At 59.1% G+C, this 17,334-nt stretch overlaps 1 protein-coding gene across 1 annotated transcript; it reads right to left on the bottom strand.

The window, feature by feature from the left end:
- Window positions 1-1,240: 1,240 nt before the first annotated feature.
- Window positions 1,241-10,176, bottom strand: LOC104303669 (myosin regulatory light chain 2, smooth muscle minor isoform). Its single transcript, XM_054164161.1, has 4 exons — window positions 10,149-10,176; window positions 5,211-5,408; window positions 3,931-4,092; window positions 1,241-1,439 (listed from the first exon to the last, which is right to left on the bottom strand). The coding sequence occupies exons 2-4, from the start codon at window positions 5,392-5,394 to the stop codon at window positions 1,267-1,269; spliced, it is 519 nt and encodes a 172-aa protein (XP_054020136.1). The 5' UTR covers window positions 5,395-5,408; window positions 10,149-10,176; the 3' UTR covers window positions 1,241-1,266.
- Between the last annotated feature and the right edge of the window lie 7,158 nt (window positions 10,177-17,334).

The raw sequence follows: 17,334 nt of genomic DNA, 5'->3' as shown, positions 1-17,334 counted from the left end.
TTCTTCCTCAGCTCCACTCTGCCCCTGCTCTGCCTCAGCTCCAAACCCTTCCCCCTGGGCCTGGCTCCAGACCCCCTCAGGAGCAGTTCCTCTGCAGCCTTCCTGCAGGATCCCTTCAGGTGCTGGCAGCAGCTCTGAGGAGCCCCTGGAGCCTTCTCCTCTGCAGGCTGCACAGCCCCAGCTCCCTCAGCCTGTGCTCCCAGCAGAGCTGCTCCAGCCCTGGCAGCATCTCTGTGGCCTCCTCTGGCCTCTCTCCAGCAGCTCTGTGTCCTTCTCCTGCTGGGGACAGCAGAGCTGGAGGCAGGATTGGAGCTGTCTTCCCAAGCAGGATTGTCCTTGGGAAGACAGCTCCTTGAGAGAGGACTTCCATGGCTGGTGCAGCAGAGTGATGGCCTTCCCATTTCAGCCTTCCCCAGTAGCTCTATTTTCATGTAGACCTTGGGGCCAAGGTCTGGAAGGCCACTGGAAGGCCCTCAGAGCTGCAGCGCCAGCCAGGAGACCATTTAAGAGCAACAAACGTGCGAGGAACGTGCAGACAGCTGAGGCTGCCTGCTGAGGGCTGTCATCAGTCATCCACTTCCCAAAATAAAGAGCATTCAGCTCCCAGAAAGAGCTCCAAGGTTCTGAGCACTTCAAAGAGCTCTGCAGCCAGACCCTCGGACCCTGCTTCTCTTCTCCCTGTGCTTGCCCTGGCTGAGCTTCCTGAGGTTCTCCTGCACCCAAGCTGGTAGTAAAAAGCTATCAGCCCTCAAAGCCAAGAAAAGCTGCGTGTGATGGCTGCTCAGGAATGACAAAAAGTGCTCTGGTGGCCCTTGGGCAAGGGCAGGAACCTTCTCTAAGGCTAAGTGGTGACCCTGGTCGGATCCCACTGCAGAAACCCAAGGTGGGAGATGGCTCCAGCTAGAAGTTTGCAGCCCCCAGCAGAGGCCCAGAGACTCTTCCTCTGTCCAGCAAATCTTTATTGTAAAATGGTCTTTTTTCCTTACAAAAACAGTAAAAATCACTCCCCCAGCAAGGCTGAGATGGCTCTGCAGGGCAGCAGCTTTGGCCCCAATCTCCTTCTCCCCCTCCCTCCCCCGCTCCGGGACGCTCCCCACTTCCAGTCTGATGAGAGAGGCGCAAGCGGCGCCTGGAGCGGCCCAGAACCGATCAACAGGCTGAGAAAGGCAGGAGCGGGACAGCTAAAGGCATGCAGAGAGGGCTGGCAGCAGCGGGGGCTGGAGAGAGGAGGGGGCTGCGAAGCGGGGGGCGCGGCGGGGGGCGGGCTCAGTCGTCCTTGTCGCGGGCGCCGTGCTTGAGGATGCGCGTGAACTCGATGTAGTTGAAGTTGCCCTTCTTGTCGATGGGAGCCTCCCGGTACAGCTCGTCCACCTCCTCGTCCGTGAACCTGTCGCCCATGGTGGTCAGCAGCTCCCGCAGGTAGTCCTCCTGGATGAAGCCTGCGCGGCACAGGGAGAGGGCTCGGGCGGCGGGCTGCCCCGGCTTGGGCCGCCGGGGACCTCCGACGCCGGCCGGTCCGACCCCCCTGCCCGGGGCGGGGACAGCTCCCACCGGCCCGGCCCGGAACGCTTCCAGGGAGGGGGCACCCAGAGCGCCCTGGGCAGCCTGTGCCAGGGTCTCCCCACCCTCACTGCCACCAATTTTCCCCCAACCTCCACTCTCAATCTCCCCTCTTCCACCTTCAGTGCACAGAAGCTGACACAAGAGTCGACACATCCCTGGGTTTCAGTCTCACCAAGGTTGGAAGAGACCTCAAAGATCATCGAGTCCAAGCTGGCACCACAGACCTCATGGCTAGACCATGGCACCAAGTGCCACATCCAATCCCCTCTTGAACACCTGCAGGGATGGGGACTCCACCACCTCCCTGGGCAGCACATCCCAATGGTGAATGACTCTCTCTGGGAAGAACTTTCTCCTCACCTCCAGCCTAAACTTCCCTGGCACAGCTTGAGACTGTGTCCTCTTGTTCTGCTGCTGGTTGCTAGACAGAAGAGCCCAACCCCTTCCTGGCTCCAACCTCCCTTCAGGGAGTTGTAGAGGGCAATGAGGTCTCCCCTGTGCCTCCTCTTCTCCAGGCTAAGCAACCTCAGCTCCCTCAGCCTCTCCTCACAGGGCTGTGCTCAAGGCCTCTCCCCAGCCTTGTTGCCCTTCTCTGGACACCTTCAAGTCTCTCAATGTCCTTCCTAAACTGAGGGGCCCAGAACTGGACACAGGACTCAAGCTGTGGCCTAACCAATGCAGAGCACAATGACTTCCCTTCTCCTGCTTGCCACACCATTCCTGATGCAGGCCACGTTCAACCCATGGGTTTAGTCCTAAGAGTTACTGCGTCAACCCCAGGTGGGGCACCCACAGCCTCCCTGGAAAGTCTGTTCCAGAGTCTCCCCACCCTCACTGCCAAGAATTTTTTTCCCCATCCCAATCTCTTTTAGTGTGGAGAAGAGTGAGAGGGGATTTAATCAATGTCTTATCAATATCTGAGGGGTCAGGAGGGAGGGGACAGGCTCTGCTCAGTGGCACCCTGGGACAGGACAAGGGGCAATGGCTGCACAGGAGGTTCCACCTCAACCTGAGGAGGAACTTCCTCACTGTAAGGGTCACAGAGCCCTGGAGCAGGCTGCCCAGGGAGGTTGTGGAGTCTCCTTCTCTGGAGACTTTCAAGCCCCATCTGGATGTGTTCCTGTATGAACCTGTGCTGGATTCTGTGGTTCTGCTCTGGCAGGGGGGTTGGACTTGATCTTCAAAGGTCCCTTCCAACCCCTAACATCCTCTGATCAATCTCCCCTCTTCCACCTTCAATGCACACAAAAGCTGACAGAAGAGTCGACCCATCCGAAGGTTTCATGTTCATCCCATGGGTTTAGTGAGAAGAGTCACTGCATCCACCTCAGGATGCAGTTCAGAGGTGAGGCATCCACAGGCTCCCTGGGCAACCTGTTCCTTTGAACACTTCCAGGCTTGAAGCCTTCACAGCCCCTCCAGGCAACCTGTCCTAGTGCCTCACCCTCATGGGGAAGTATTTCCTCCTCATGTCTCATTTCAGTCTACTCTCTGCCAGCCTGAAGCCAACCTGACTGTTTCTGTGGTTCTGTTTTTTTGGCTGTGGTGCTTGGGGATATCATTTAGGGGTGAGCCTTGTAGAGCAGGGTTAATGGTTGCACTTGGTGATCCTGAGGGTCTTTTCCTACTTGAATGTTTCTGTGATCACTCCTTGTCCTGTCACTGCCAGCCTTTGGCAAAAGTCCCTCTCCAGCTCTCCTGTAGCCCTCTTCAAACACTTGAAGGCTGCTCTAAGGTCTCCCTGGAGCCTTCTCTTCTCCAGACTGACCAACATCCATTCCCTCCAGCAAGTCACCTTGACTACCAGGGTTCGACAAACACAGCCTCACAGATTGCATTGACTTGGAAGGGACCCTCAAAGATCATCTTGTCCAAGCTCCCTGCAGTCAGCAGGGACACCTCCAGCTAGAGCAGATACAGGCAAGACTTTCAGTGTGCAGAAAGCAGAGTTCTCACAGCTAAATCCATCATCACTGCCATGAATCCAGGTGTTTACCAGGGCAGAAGTCACACAGCCATGAGAGCTTTCTGGCTTTCTAAAGCTCCCCAAAAGGAGGCTGCAGCCAGCTGGGAAGTGTTCTCCCAAGGAACAAGTGACAGGAGGGGAAATGGCCTCAAGTTGCACCTGGGAAGATGTAGGTTGGGCTGGAAGAAAATGTCCTTCCCCACAAGGGTTGACAAAGCCTGGCCCAGGCTGCCCAGGATGGTGGTGGAGTCCCCATCTCTGGAGGGGTTTCAGAGCTATGGAGATGTGGTGCTGAGGGCCGTGGTGACTTTGGGCAGTGAGTTGGACTCAGTGATCTTAGAGGACTCTTCCAAGCTCACCGACTCTCTGCCTCTGTGGACATCATCACTGCAGCCTTGTACCTGTGGCCTCCTCGTCGAAGCAGGCGAAGGCGTTCCTGATGACGTCCTCGGGGTCGGTGCCGTTCAGCTTCTCCCCAAACATGGTGAGGAACATGGTGAAGTTGATGGGGCCTGGGGCCTCGTTCATCATGGCATCCAGGTACTCATCCGTTGGGTTCTTCCCTGCAAAGGCAGGCAGGCAGGGCTGCTTCAGCTTCCCGACCAAGAGGTCACAGAATGGGCTGGGAAGGCACCTCAAGGATCACCCAGCTCCAACCCCCCTGCCACGGGCAGGGAAGCCTCCCACCAGCCCAGGCTGCTCCAGGCCAGACCCAAGCCGGCCTTGTGGATGCCCTGTGGAGGGGGCATCCACCACCTCCCTGGGCAAGCTGCTCCAGTGTCTCCCCACCCTCACTGTCAAGAATTGCTTCCTCATCTCCAGCCTGACGCGACAGCTGCCCGAGGAGCACCACGGGGATGGCGACGGCCGCCCGAGGAGCACCACGGGGACGGCGACGGCCGCCCGAGGGCACCACGGGGACGGCGACGGCCGCCCGAGGGCACCACGGGGACGGCGACGGCCGCCCGAGGGCACCACGGGGACGGCGACGGCCGCCCGAGGAGCACCACGGGGACGGCGACGGCCGCCCGAGGAGCACCACGGGGACGGCGACGGCCGCCCGAGGAGCACCACGGGGACGGCGACGGCCGCCCGAGGAGCACCACGGGGACGGCGACGGCCGCCCGAGGAGCACCACGGGGACGGTGACGGCCGCCCAAGGAGCACCACGGGGACAGCGACGGCCGCCCGAGGAGCACCACGGGGACGGTGACGGCCGCCTGAGGAGCACCACGGGGACAGCGACGGCCGCCCGAGGAGCACCACGGGGACGGTGACGGCCGCCTGAGGAGCACCACGGGGATGGCGACGGCCGCCCGAGGGCACCACGGGGACGGCGACGGCCGCCCGAGGGCACCACGGGGACGGCGACGGCCGCCCGAGGAGCACCACGGGGACGGCGACGGCCGCCCGAGGAGCACCACGGGGACGGCGACGGCCGCCCGAGGAGCACCACGGGGATGGCGACGGCCGCCTGAGGAGCACCACGGGGATGGCGACGGCCGCCCGAGGAGCACCACGGGGATGGCGACGGCCGCCCGAGGGCACCACGGGGCCGGCGACGGCCGGCCGAGGAGCGCCACGGGGACGGCGACGGCCACCCTGAGCCGGCCCAGGCTGAGTCACCGTCAGCAGAGAGCACAGATCTGCTGCACAGCCACGAGCAGAGAGGTGACCTTACCGAGGGAGGCCAGCATGTCGTGCAGGTCCTCCTTGTCAATGAAGCCATCCCTGTTCTGGTCAATCATGTTGAAGGCCTCCTTGAACTCCTGGATCTGGGACTGGTCGAACATGGCGAAGACGTTGGAGGTGGCGCGCTGAGGGCGCTTCTTGGTGGTCTTCGTCTTGGCCCTTTTGCTGGACATGGTGGCTGGTGGCTCTAGGGAGAGGGAGCCAGGCTTTAGCCTTATGAAATCATAAAAGCAGCAGCTAGGTCAAGGAAGAAGCAAGCAGCCCAAAGCAGACATTTCTTTGGGTGCCTCCTGCTCCTCTTCCTTCCCTTCAGACATCTCTCGCTGCCAACAGGAGGGTTTTGAGGACCTGGGGGCTGGCTCCGTGGGCCAACAGCAGCCTGAAGTGGAAAACAAACCAAAGCCTGCTTCTTGAGATGGACCTCACACAGCTCCTGTGCTGCTGAGTCCATGCTCTGGCTACACCTTCCACAGACTCTGATGACCTCCTACCGCAGTGTTTTATGAGGCACTGTCGACCCACCATGACAAAGGGCATCGGGCTGCTGGGCCTGCAGTGGTTAACCAAACCCAGCAGTTTGCTAAAGGGACAATTAGGAGGGAAAGAAGACCCAAACCAGACCAAAAACAGAGCCAAGAAAGGGATTTTTGAGTCTGAATGGTGTTTGTGAGACGAGCTGCTGTGGACAGAGCAGAAGGTCTCAGGATGCATGAAGAAGAGTTGCCACCAGCAGGGCAAGGGAGGTTCTCCTGCCCCTCTGCTCTGCCCTGCTGAGGCCAAAGCTGCAGTGCTAGGGCCAGCTCTGGGCTCCCCAGTCCCAGAGGGACAGAGAGCTGCTGGAGAGAGCCCAGGGGAGGCTGCAAAGCTGCTGAGGGGCTTGGAGCAGCTCTGGCAGCAGCAAAGCCTGAGAGCCCTGGGGCTGTGCAGCCTGGAGAAGAGCAGCCCCAGAGGGGAGCTGAGCAATGCTCAGCAAGAGCTGCAGGACCTGTGGGGGTCAGGAGAACGAGGCCAGGCTCTGCTGAGTGGTGCCCAGGGACAAGACAAGGGGCAGTGGGCACAAAGTCCACTTCTGTGGGGTCACAGAAATGCCAACAATTTGCAATTGAAGCGTTAATTTCTAGCTCTAATTAGATGAGCTCCTCAGAAATGCTGCTCAGAGCCACAGCAGAGGTCTGGCTGCTTCTCAGCTGGACCAAAGTTGGGCATTTTCTGTTAGAGCCCTGGAAAGCAGGTCTGAAGCCACCAACTTGGGCTTCATCCTTCTGGAATTCAGCAAAGCGACTCCCTTCCAGGGTGGAGCAGCCCCAGACCTCCCCCAACCCAATTAGTTTGTAGAGGTTTATCTAAACAGAGCCAATTTTACCTTGCTTTGGAGCAGGGACCTGAGAAGCTGCACCAAGCATCTGGATCATGAAAGGGAATTCCATGGCTGGGACCTTCTGAGTCTCTCCACAGGGAGCCTGACTGTTCTCCCCCCGTGCTAATTCCCCCCCTTTTAAGCCCTCTGTGGACATCCAGCCTTCTCCTGACGTCCTGTAGCTGCCCCAGCTAAAAATAGCAGCTGCAGCATCCCCTGGCCAGGCTGGGCTGCTCCTCATGGCTTTCACTGACCACAAAGCTATCCAAGATGTTTGGCCTCCAGCAGGGCTCCAGCAACTGAATCCAAGCTGCTGACGCCTGGGTACAGATGGGGACAGCTGACAGCCAAGCAAGGGGGCTTTGGAGGGGCAGCCAAGGTTTGGCCAGAGCTTCAGCCTTCCTCTGACCTCCAAAACCGTTTTGAAACTTGGAGCTGCTTGGAACAGCTCTCTGTCAGTAAGTGTTCTGTGAAATAGCTCAGGGTTTGTGGCCTGGTCAGTGACCTGACATGAAGGGAGACCTTCTGGCTCTCCACAACCTCATGAAAGGAGGCTGGAGCCAGCTGGGGCTTGGTCTCTTTGCTAAAGGAACAAGCAACAGGACAAGAGGAAACAGCCTTGGCTGCCCCAGGGAAGGTTTAGTTTGGACATGAGGAACAATTGCTTCCCCAAAAGGACTGTCAAGGCCTGGAGTGGTTTCAAAGCCATGGAGATGTGGTGCTGAGGGACATGCTTTGCTGAGACCTCCCCTCCAATCCTGCCTCCAGCTCTGCTGACCCCAGCAGCAGGAGGACACAGAGCTGCTGGAGAGAGGACAGAGGAGGCCACAAAGATGCTCCTTGGGCTGGAGCAGTTCTGCTGGGAGCACAGGCTGAGGGAGCTGGGGCTGTGCAGCCTGCAGAGGAGAAGGCTCCAGGGGCTCCTCAGAGCTGCTGCCAGCACCTGAAGGGATCCTGCAGGAAGGCTGCAGAGGAACTGCTCCTGAGGGGGGCTGGAGCCAGGCCCGGGGGGAAGGGTTTGGAGCTGAGGCAGAGCAGGGGCAGAGTGGAGCTGAGGAAGAAGTTCTTTAGTCCCAGGCTGGTGAGCCTCTGGCCCAGGCTGCCCAGGGAGGCTGTGGCTGCCTCCTGCCTGGGGGTATCACAGTATCACCAAGGTTGGAAGAGACCTCGAGGATCATCGAGTCCAACCTGTCACCACAGACCTCACAACCAGACCATGGCACCAAGTGCCACGTCCAATCCCCTCTGGAACACCTCCAGGGATGGGGACTCCACCACCTCCCTGGGCAGCACATCCCAAGGGCCAATCTCTCCTGCTGGGAAGAACTTTCTCCTCACCTCCAGCCTGAACCTCCCCTGGCACAGCTTGAGACTGTGTCCTCTTGTTCTGCTGCTGGGTGCCTGGGAGAAGAGACCAACCCCCACGTGGCTACAACCACCTTTCAGGTAGTTGTAGAGAGCAATGAGGTCACCCCTGAGCCTCCTCTTCTCCAGGCTAAACAATCCCAGCTCCCTCAGCCTCTCCTCAGAGGGCTTGTGCTTCAGGCCAGGCTGGATGAGGCCCTGAGCAGCTGAGTCTGGCTGAGAGGTGTCCCTGGGCATGGAGGGGAGGTTGGAGCAGATGAGCTCTGAGCTCCCTTCCAACCTGAGCCATTCTGGGACTCTGTGAAGTCCATCAGGAAGAAGATGACACATTGAAAGGTGTTCAGGAGAAGAGGACATCCAAGCAGTTCTCCAAAGAGCCCAGTTCAGGTGAAGCAGCTCCAAGTGTTTACCCTCAGTGCTGTCTCTGTGTCAGCTGTGGATGATGTCAGGAGCAGGAACTGCCCTCCTCTGAGTCAGGCACTCAACCCACTGATAATCCACTGCTTGCTCAGCTGAGCAACCCCACAGGGAAAGATAAACCCTAGAAGGAGACAAAGCTGAGCAGCTGAAGAGCTTGAAGCAGGCAAGACAGGAAATGTTACGACCCACCAAGCGTGGTGCAACTTTGAGCTGTCTAGAGGCAGGCACCAGAAGTTCTGCTTCACAGAAGCATCACAGGAGCTTCTCATTGACTCTGCAATAGGTTACCCTAGGAGGTCATGGATGTCCCCTCCCTGGAGGTGTTCACAGCCAGGCTAGATAAGGCCTTGAGCAACATGGGCTGGAGGGAGGTGTCCCTGCCCATGGCAGGGGGTTGGAGTAGGTGATCTCCGAGATCCCTTCCAACCTGAGCCATGTTGTGATCAGTAGGTAAAGGGCAGGGGGTAAGAGGATGGGGTCAGGATCTTTCCAGTGGTGCCCAGTCTTCAAAATAGTCCCAGAATGCCAGTATGGTTGGAAGGGACATCTGGGCATACCTAGTCCAGCCCCTCTGCTAAAAGCAGCCCAAGGGGATCTTCTCAGTGCTCAGCAAGAGCTAAAGGGCATAAGCAAAGAGGCTGGGGCCAGGCTCTGCTGAGTGGTGCCCAGGGCCAGGCCGAGGGGCAGAGCCTGGAAGCCAGGAGGTGGCAGCTGAGCAGGAGGAGAAAGTGGTTTGGGGTGAGGCTGCTGGAGCCTGGAGCAGGCTGCCCAGAGAGGTTGTGGAGTCTGCTGGGGTGGAGAGCTTCCAACCCCCGCTGGGCACTGTGCTGCTGGGCAAGCTGCTGGGGGGGCCCTGCTGGAGCAGGAGCTTGGGGAGGGGGAGCTCCAGGGGTCCCTTCCCAGCCCCCATGCTGGGGTTCAGAGATTCCCAATCCCATCTTTGGTACTGATGAGTTGTTTGCTGTCTGGCCCCTGTACATCAGTCCCTGTCTGCAAGGTGGATCTCATGATGCTTTTACGCTGTCCCAAGACCACCACACAAGAACCACACCCAAGGGAGCACACTCGATGCTTTATTCCATCGCTGCCCATCGGTGAGGAGTTCATTAAAGGCAGCTCTAGTAGCCACCTTCCCTTAACTCATCGAAGTCCCCCTCAAAGCCAACCCCCAGGCTGTGCCCATGGGATCGACGGCACTCAGCCGGCAGGGCCAGGGCGGGAGCAGGAGGAGATGGTGAGGCCGAGGCTCTGCGAGCTCCATAGACAGCAGGTACCAACCCCCACCCTGTGCAACCCGACCTGCTCCCGAGGGACATCTCACTGCAGCCCTCGGCCACAGGTTTCGCCAAACGCCGGGGCAGGAGTCCGGCTGCCCCGAGAGTATTGGTTGTGGCAGTCCCCAAAGCTTCTGTCTGCAAGCTCAGAGGGCAAACGACCACGGAACTGTCCCGGAGAACCTTTCCTTCGGCGAGAAGTACGGCTGGAATGAGCGGGGAAGGAGAGCCGCGACCTCCGCCGCTTCCCACCGCCGGAGCTCTCACCCCAGCCCTTCCCCTGCGCTATGCCCAGGGAGGAATGGGCTGCAGGAGGAGGGGAAGCAGCCGCCCCCCTCCCAGGGGCAGCCAAGGGCGCAGCGGGCCGGTGCGGGGCCATCCCCCCGGGCAGCACCCAGACAGTGGCCGAGGGGCGCTGCCCCCGAGGCGGGGCAGGTGGAAGCGAGCCCCGGGCCCACCCCCCCCGGAGCCCCCCGATTCCAAACCCCGCGTCCCAGCGGCCGGGGCTCACCTGCGGGCTGCGGGCCGGGGTCCTGGTGCGGGCGCGGCAGGCAGCTGCGGCGGCGGCGGCAGGGAGGAAGGAAGGAAGGAAGCGCCGGGCTGGGCCGGGCGGCTGCACCATCCTCGCCCAGAGGCGGGGGGGGACGCGGCCGGCGGGCTCGGCGCTGTGGCCAGCGGGCGGCAGCGGCCGAGCCGAGGCCGGGTGGCCGCGGTGCCGGTTACGCTCCTTCTCCCCGACCATCGCCTCTCCGCTCCCCGGGAGGCTGGGGCCGAGGAGCCGGGCTCGGGCTCTCCGCTGTTTTCCACCCCCCCGGGAGCGGAGCGTTGGTGCCGCCTGTGCCGTCACCGCATTCCTGAGCCGCTTGTGCCCTTGTAAGGCAACGGCGGGGCTGGGAGGGGCTCCGCCGCCTGTGCCCCGCCCGGCAGCAGCCCCGGCCCCGCCGCGTCCCGCCGCCGGCAGCGCCTGCTTGTTGCTGCCTCCCAAAGCCTCACACAGCCCCGCCGAGTGGGATGGGAAGGGACCTCTGGAGACCACCCAGTCCAATCTCCTGCTCCAGCAGGGCACCCACAGCAGCTTGCCCAGCAGCACAGTGCCATGGAGGGGTTGGAAGCTCTCCACACAAAGAGATTCCACAACCTCTCTGCGCCCTCCCCCCAAACCACTTTCTCCTCCTGCTCAGCTGCCACCTCCTGGCTTCCAGGCTCTGCCCCTTGCCCCTTGGCCTGGCCCTGGGCACCACTCAGCAGAGCCTGGCCCCAGCCTCTTGCCCCCCACAGCTCCTTCAGCTCTTGCTGAGCATTGCTCAGCTGCCCTCTGGGGCTGCTCTCCTGCAGGCTGCACAGCCCCAGGGCTCTCAGCCTTTGCTGCTGCCAGAGCTGCTCCAGGCCCCTCAGCAGCTCTGCAGCCTGCCCTGGGCTCTCCCCAGCAGTTCCCTGTTCCTCTGGGACTGGGGAGCCCAGCGCTGGACCCAGTGCACCACTTCCACCCCCGCTGTGAGCGTCCGTTCTCTAGACACGTAACCAGCTTCAGAATCGGCCATAAAGTGACTCAGCCTGATGCTCGCCCACAGCGCTCATCTACTCCCCTCCGTTTGTAACTCAGACCCGGGGCAGGACACGTTCCTGTTCCCGGCAGCTGCTGTACCGGCTGCCACCAGCAGGGGGGGCGCCTCATCGGGGCTGCAACGCAGAGCCAGGCCGAGGGAGCGCCGCGGGCAGGAGGGGAGCCTGGAAATGACCTCGATCGATCTGGGGCTAAAGCTGCACCTGCCCCACATGGCTGCTTCTCACAACCCCATGAACGCTCCAGCCTGGAAACTGACCCGCAGAAAAAGACCTCGGGGTGTCGGTGGACAGCAGCTGGGGATGAGCCAGGGTGTGACCGAGAAAGCCACCAGCATCCTGGCCTGGGGCAGCAATGGTGTGGCCAGCAGTAGGGCAGGGATTGTCCCCCTGGACTGGGCACTGGTGAGGCCACACCTTGAGTGTTGGGTTGAGTTTTGGGGCCCTCACTCCAAGAAGGACATTGAGAGGCTGGAGCAGGGCCAGAGAAGGGCAATGAGGCTGGGGAAGGGTCTGGTGAACAGGGCTGGGGAGGAGCAGATGAGGGAGCTGGGGGTGCTCAGTGTGGAGCAGAGGAGGCTGAGGGAGACCTCATTGCTCTCTACAGCTCCCTGAGAGGAGGTTGGAGTGAGGTGGGGGTTGGTCTCTTCTCCCTACCAAGAGATAGGACATGAGGAAATGGCCTCAAATTGCACCAGAGGAGGTTTACGTTGGACATGAGGAACAATTTCTTCCCCTTGAGGACTGTCAAGGCCTGGCCCAGGCTGCCCAGGGCAGCGTTGGAGTCCCCATGCCTGGACAGTCTCCAAAGCTGTGGAGATGTGGTGCTGAAGGCCATGGTCTGGTGGTGACCTGGCAGTGCTGGACTGGATGATCTGAAAGGCCTCTTCCAACCAAAAGCTTTCTGTGATTTCACGATTCTGTGACTCTGGCTCTCTTGCTGCAGGTTGGGTTTCCCACTGCTCCTGCATCCTGCTGAGACCAGGTGCTGCTATCTTCAGTGTCACTTGTTCCCTCCTTCATTAACAGCACAGCAACAGGAAAAAGAAAGGAATGGCTGCAGCAGGACTTCCTGGAGCTGAGCAGCAGCTGTTCTTACCCCTGTTCTTGGTTGTGGGACCCTGCTGGAGTCGGGACTGGGGTGGTGGGGGTGGTGGGTGTGCTTGGTGAAGGAGCATGGTTCTGTGAGCAGGATGAGGCACATCTGAAATGGGGTGAGAAACGGTCCTTGTGGGGCTTCCTTTAGTGTCAGTTCCAGAGCTGCAGCAGTGATGATGAATACATGTGGTAGAAAGCATGGAATCACAGCCTGGGCTGGGTTGGAGGGACTTCACAGATCAAAGAATCACGGAGCTGTTGAGGCTGGAAGAGACCTTTGAGGTCCAAAAGCCCAGCTGCTCACTCAGAGCTCACAGCCCCACCACGGCTATAAACCATTGCACCACATCCCTCAGCACCACATCCACACATCCTTTAAACACCTCCAGGGATGGGGACTCCACCACCTCCCTCCCTGGGCAGCCTGGGCCAGTGCCTGAGAGCCCTTGCTGGGAAGAAATTGTTCCTCATGTTCAATCTAAACCTCCCTTGGCACAACCTGAGGCTGTTTCCCCTTCTCCCATCACTTGGTGCATGTGAGAAGAGCTCAACCTCCACCTCACTGCAGCCCCTTCTCAGGGAGCTGCAGAGAGCACTGAGGTCTCCCCTCAGCCTCCTCTTCTCCACACTGAGCACCCCCAGCTCCCTCAGCTGCTCCTCCCCAGCCCTCTTCTCCAGACCCTTCCCCAGGCTCGTTGCCCTTCTCCGGACGCTCTCCAGCGCTCAGTGTCTTTCTTGTAGTGATGGACCCAAAGAAGTAGTTTGATCACCTAGTTCCAACTCCCTGCCATGGGCAGGGACACCTCCTGCTAGCCCAGGTTGCTCAAGACCTCATCCAGCCTGGCCTTGAACACTTCCAGGATGGAAAAGATTGCCCAGGGAGGTTGTAGGTGCCCCTCAAGGGAAAATCCAGAGGCCCCAGGCCCTGAGATGCCCACAAATCCCCTTTTGATGCCTCCAGACCCGCTTTAGATACCTGCAGACCCCGTTAAGAGGACCCCAGACCCCTCTACCTGCTCACAGACCTCCTTTAGATATCCCCACACCCACTTTAGATGCCCCCTAGAACCTACTAGGTATCCCTGGAGGACTTGATTTAGCCAAACCCATTTTAGATGCACACAGACTGTTTTAGATGTTCCCCAAACACCCCCAAACTCACTTCAGATGCCTGCACACCTGCTAAAGCAGGCCACAGACCACCTCTAGATGCTCACAGACCTAATTTAGATGTCCCCAGACCCACTTTAGATCCCCCCAGTCCCCTTTAGATGACCCCAAAAGACCTTCTGATATACCAAGATCCATTCTAGATGCCCACAGACCCTTTTAGATGCCTCCAGACCCCCTTTGTTACCCTCTAAACCACTTTAGATGCCCCAGGTCGCCTTTAGATGCTGGGGAAGACGTGGCTGGGGGTCCTGGGGCTGCAGGGACACTGAAAGCTAGAGTGAGACCTCTCCAAATCCTGTGGGACCTCAAAACCTGAATTGCCATGGAAACCCCTAACCTCATTGACACCCCACGACCACCTCCTTTGGGACACTCCAGAGACCCCCCAAGGGATGGTCCAGAGTCCTGCAGACCAATTTAGATGCCCTCAAAACCTCTTTACGTGCCCCAAATAACCCTTTACCTGCCTCCAACCCCCTCTAGAGGCCACTCAGACCCCTTAGCAGCAGGTGGCAGCAAGCAGTACCTGGTTGTGTCCACAAGGTAGCAGCAGTGAGCATGACAGTCCATGGCACTGGGGAGGCTGAGTCCTTAGCAACGCCACAGACGCTGTGGGGACCTGACAGAGACCCCAAAACCACACTGAGGCTCCCCCACCCCCCGGCTGCTTCGGAACCATCCTGAGACCCCCCCAGGAGAGTCCCCAGGAGACGGTCCAGAGGCACCCAGATACCTCTATATGCCCCCACAACCCTTCAGATGCCCCCGAAGTCCCCTTTGATACCCCCAGGCCCACTTTAGATGCCCGCAGACCCCCTTAAGAGGGTCAACAACCCTGAGCAGTTGTGGGGCTTCTCCTGCTGCTGTGTGTGGGGAGCTGGGCTCTGGTCAGAGGTTTTGCCATTCAAATTAAAAGACAAACAAACAAAAAACCCCACCCCACCCAATATCAGCTCTACGCAGCTCGGCTCCGTCGAACTCGGCTGCTTCCAGCTTGGCTGGCTTTGGCTCCTTTCAGCTCCACTCGTGGCCATCTGACCTCGAAAATCCCTTCCATAAATGACTAGCTGCAGCCTTTTTATCTTTAAGTGCCCTTGATAGCTATCAATGAATAGGAATTTTTAGTGTCTGTATAAAAACAAGAGATTTCTGCCTATTTAAGTCCTCACAGCTAATAGCTACAAGTGTAAATAATTTTTATTCTCCACCCCCCCCTCCTCCCCAACCCTGTCCCCCAATAATTTTTCAGACATTTCAAGCAGTCAGGGTGTTCAGAGATGAGGCAGCACAGCTGCAGTGTCGCTAATGAAACACACGGTGGCAGCACTGAGCAGTGTCAGGGCGGCACATGCCCGTGCATAGGTGCAGTTACAGCAATGAAGCACAGGGGGGCAGCGCTGAGCACTGATAGGGAGGCACACACCGGTGCACAGCTGCAGTTACAACCATGAAACACACGGTGGCAGCGCTGAGCACTGACAGGGAAGAACACGCTTTGCCGGTGTACAGCTGCAATTACTACCACGAAACACAGGGTGGCAGCACTGAGCACTGACAAGGCAGCCCGTGCACAGCTGCAGTTACAGCAATGAAACACACGATGGCAGCACTGAGCACTGACCACTGACAGGGAGGCACACACCGGTGCACAGCTGCAGTTACAACAGTGAAACACACAGTGGCAGCACTGAGCACTGACAGGGAGGAACAGGCTTTGCAGGTGTACAGCTGCAGTTACAACAATGAAACACAGGGTGGCAGCACTGAGCACTGACAGGGCGGCACACATCAGTGCACAGCTGCAGTTACAACAATGAAACACAGGGTGACAGCACCGAGCACTGACGGGGAGGCACACACTGGTGCACAGCTGCAGTTACAACAGTGAAACACACAGTGGCAGCACTGAGCACTGACAGGGAGGAACAGGCTTTGCAGGTGTACAGCTGCAGTTACAACAATGAAACACAGGGTGGCAGCACTGAGCACTGACAGGGCGGCACACATCAGTGCACAGCTGCAGTTACAACAATGAAACACAGGGTGACAGCACCGAGCACTGACGGGGAGGCACACACTGGTGCACAGCTGCAGTTACAACAGTGAAACACACAGTGGCAGCACTGAGCACTGACAGGGAGGAACAGGCTTTGCAGGTGTACAGCTGCAGTTATAACGATGAACCACACGGTGGCAACACTGAGCACTGACAGGGTGGCACACACCAGTGCACACCTGCAGTTACAACAGTGAAACACATGGTGGCAGCACTGATCACTGACAGAGCAGCACACACCGGTGCACAGCTGCAGTTACAACAATGAAACACAGGGTGACAGCACTGAGCAATGACAGGGAGGAACAGGCTTTGCAGGTGTACAGCTGCAATTACAACGATGAAACACAGGGTGGCAGCACTGAGCAGTGACAGGGTGGCACATCGGCGCACAGCTGCCGTTATAACGATGAACCACACGGTGGCAGCAATGAGCACTGACAGGGTGGCACAGCGGTGCACAGCTGCAGTTACAACAATGCAGCACACGGTGGCAGCACTGAGCACTGACAGGGCGGCACACATCGGTGCACAGCTGCAGTTACAACAATGCAGCACACGGTGGCAGCACTGAGCACTGACAGGGCGGCACACATCGGTGCACAGCTGCAGTTACAACAATGCAGCACACGGTGGCAGCACTGAGCACTGACAGGGCGACACACAGCGGTGCACAGCTGCAGTTACAGCAATGCAGCACACGGTGGCAGCACTGAGCACTGAGAGGGCTACATACAGCGGTGCACAGCTGCAGTTACAACAATGCAGCACACGGTGGCAGCACTGAGCACTGTCAGGGCGACACACAGCGGTGCACAGCTGCAGTTACAGCAATGCAGCACACGGTGGCAGCACTGAGCACTGAGAGGGCGACATACAGCGGTGCACAGCTGCAGTTACAACAATGCAGCACAGGGTGGCAGCACTGAGCACTGTCAGGGCGACACACAGCGGTGCACAGCTGCAGTTACAACAATGCAGCACACGGTGGCAGCACTGAGCACTGAGAGGGCGACATACAGCGGTGCACAGCTGCAGTTACAACAATGCAGCACAGGGTGGCAGCACTGAGCACTGTCAGGGCGACACACAGCGGTGCACAGCTGCAGTTACAACAATGCAGCACACGGTGGCAGCACTGAGCACTGAGAGGGCGACATACAGCGGTGCACAGCTGCAGTTACAACAATGCAGCACACGGTGGCAGCACTGAGCATTGACAGGGCGACACACAGCGGTGCACAGCTGCAGTTACAACAATGCAGCACACGGTGGCAGCACTGAGCACTGAGAGGGCGACATACAGCGGTGCACAGCTGCAGTTACAACAATGCAGCACAGGGTGGCAGCACTGAGCACTGTCAGGGCAACACACAGCGGTGCACAGCTGCAGTTACAGCAATGCAGCACACGGTGGCAGCACTGAGCACTGCCAGGGCAGCACACAGCGGTGCACAGCTGCAGTTACAACTATGAACCACACGGTGGCAGCACTGAGCACTGACAGGGCGGCACACACCGTTGCACAGCTGCAGTTACAACTATGAACCACACGGTGGCAGCACTGAGCACTGACAGGGCGGCACACACCGTTGCACAGCTGCAGTTACAACTATGAACCACACGGTGGCAGCACTGAGCACTGACAGGGCGGCCTTCACAGCTGCATGGGCATTTTCCTCCCAGCGTCCTTCGAAGGGTCCCTGGCCAGTGGTCCTCTCACTCACTCAGTGCCCAGCCCCAGCCCTCATTCTGGTACAAGCAACTACCACCCAGATGTGGTGGATGGGCACGGCCGGGTGCCGGT

This window comes from Dryobates pubescens, chromosome 9 (assembly GCF_014839835.1).
Source record: "Dryobates pubescens isolate bDryPub1 chromosome 9, bDryPub1.pri, whole genome shotgun sequence".
NCBI lineage: Eukaryota > Metazoa > Chordata > Aves > Piciformes > Picidae > Dryobates > Dryobates pubescens.
This window is presented reverse-complemented; position numbering and strand designations above follow the sequence as displayed.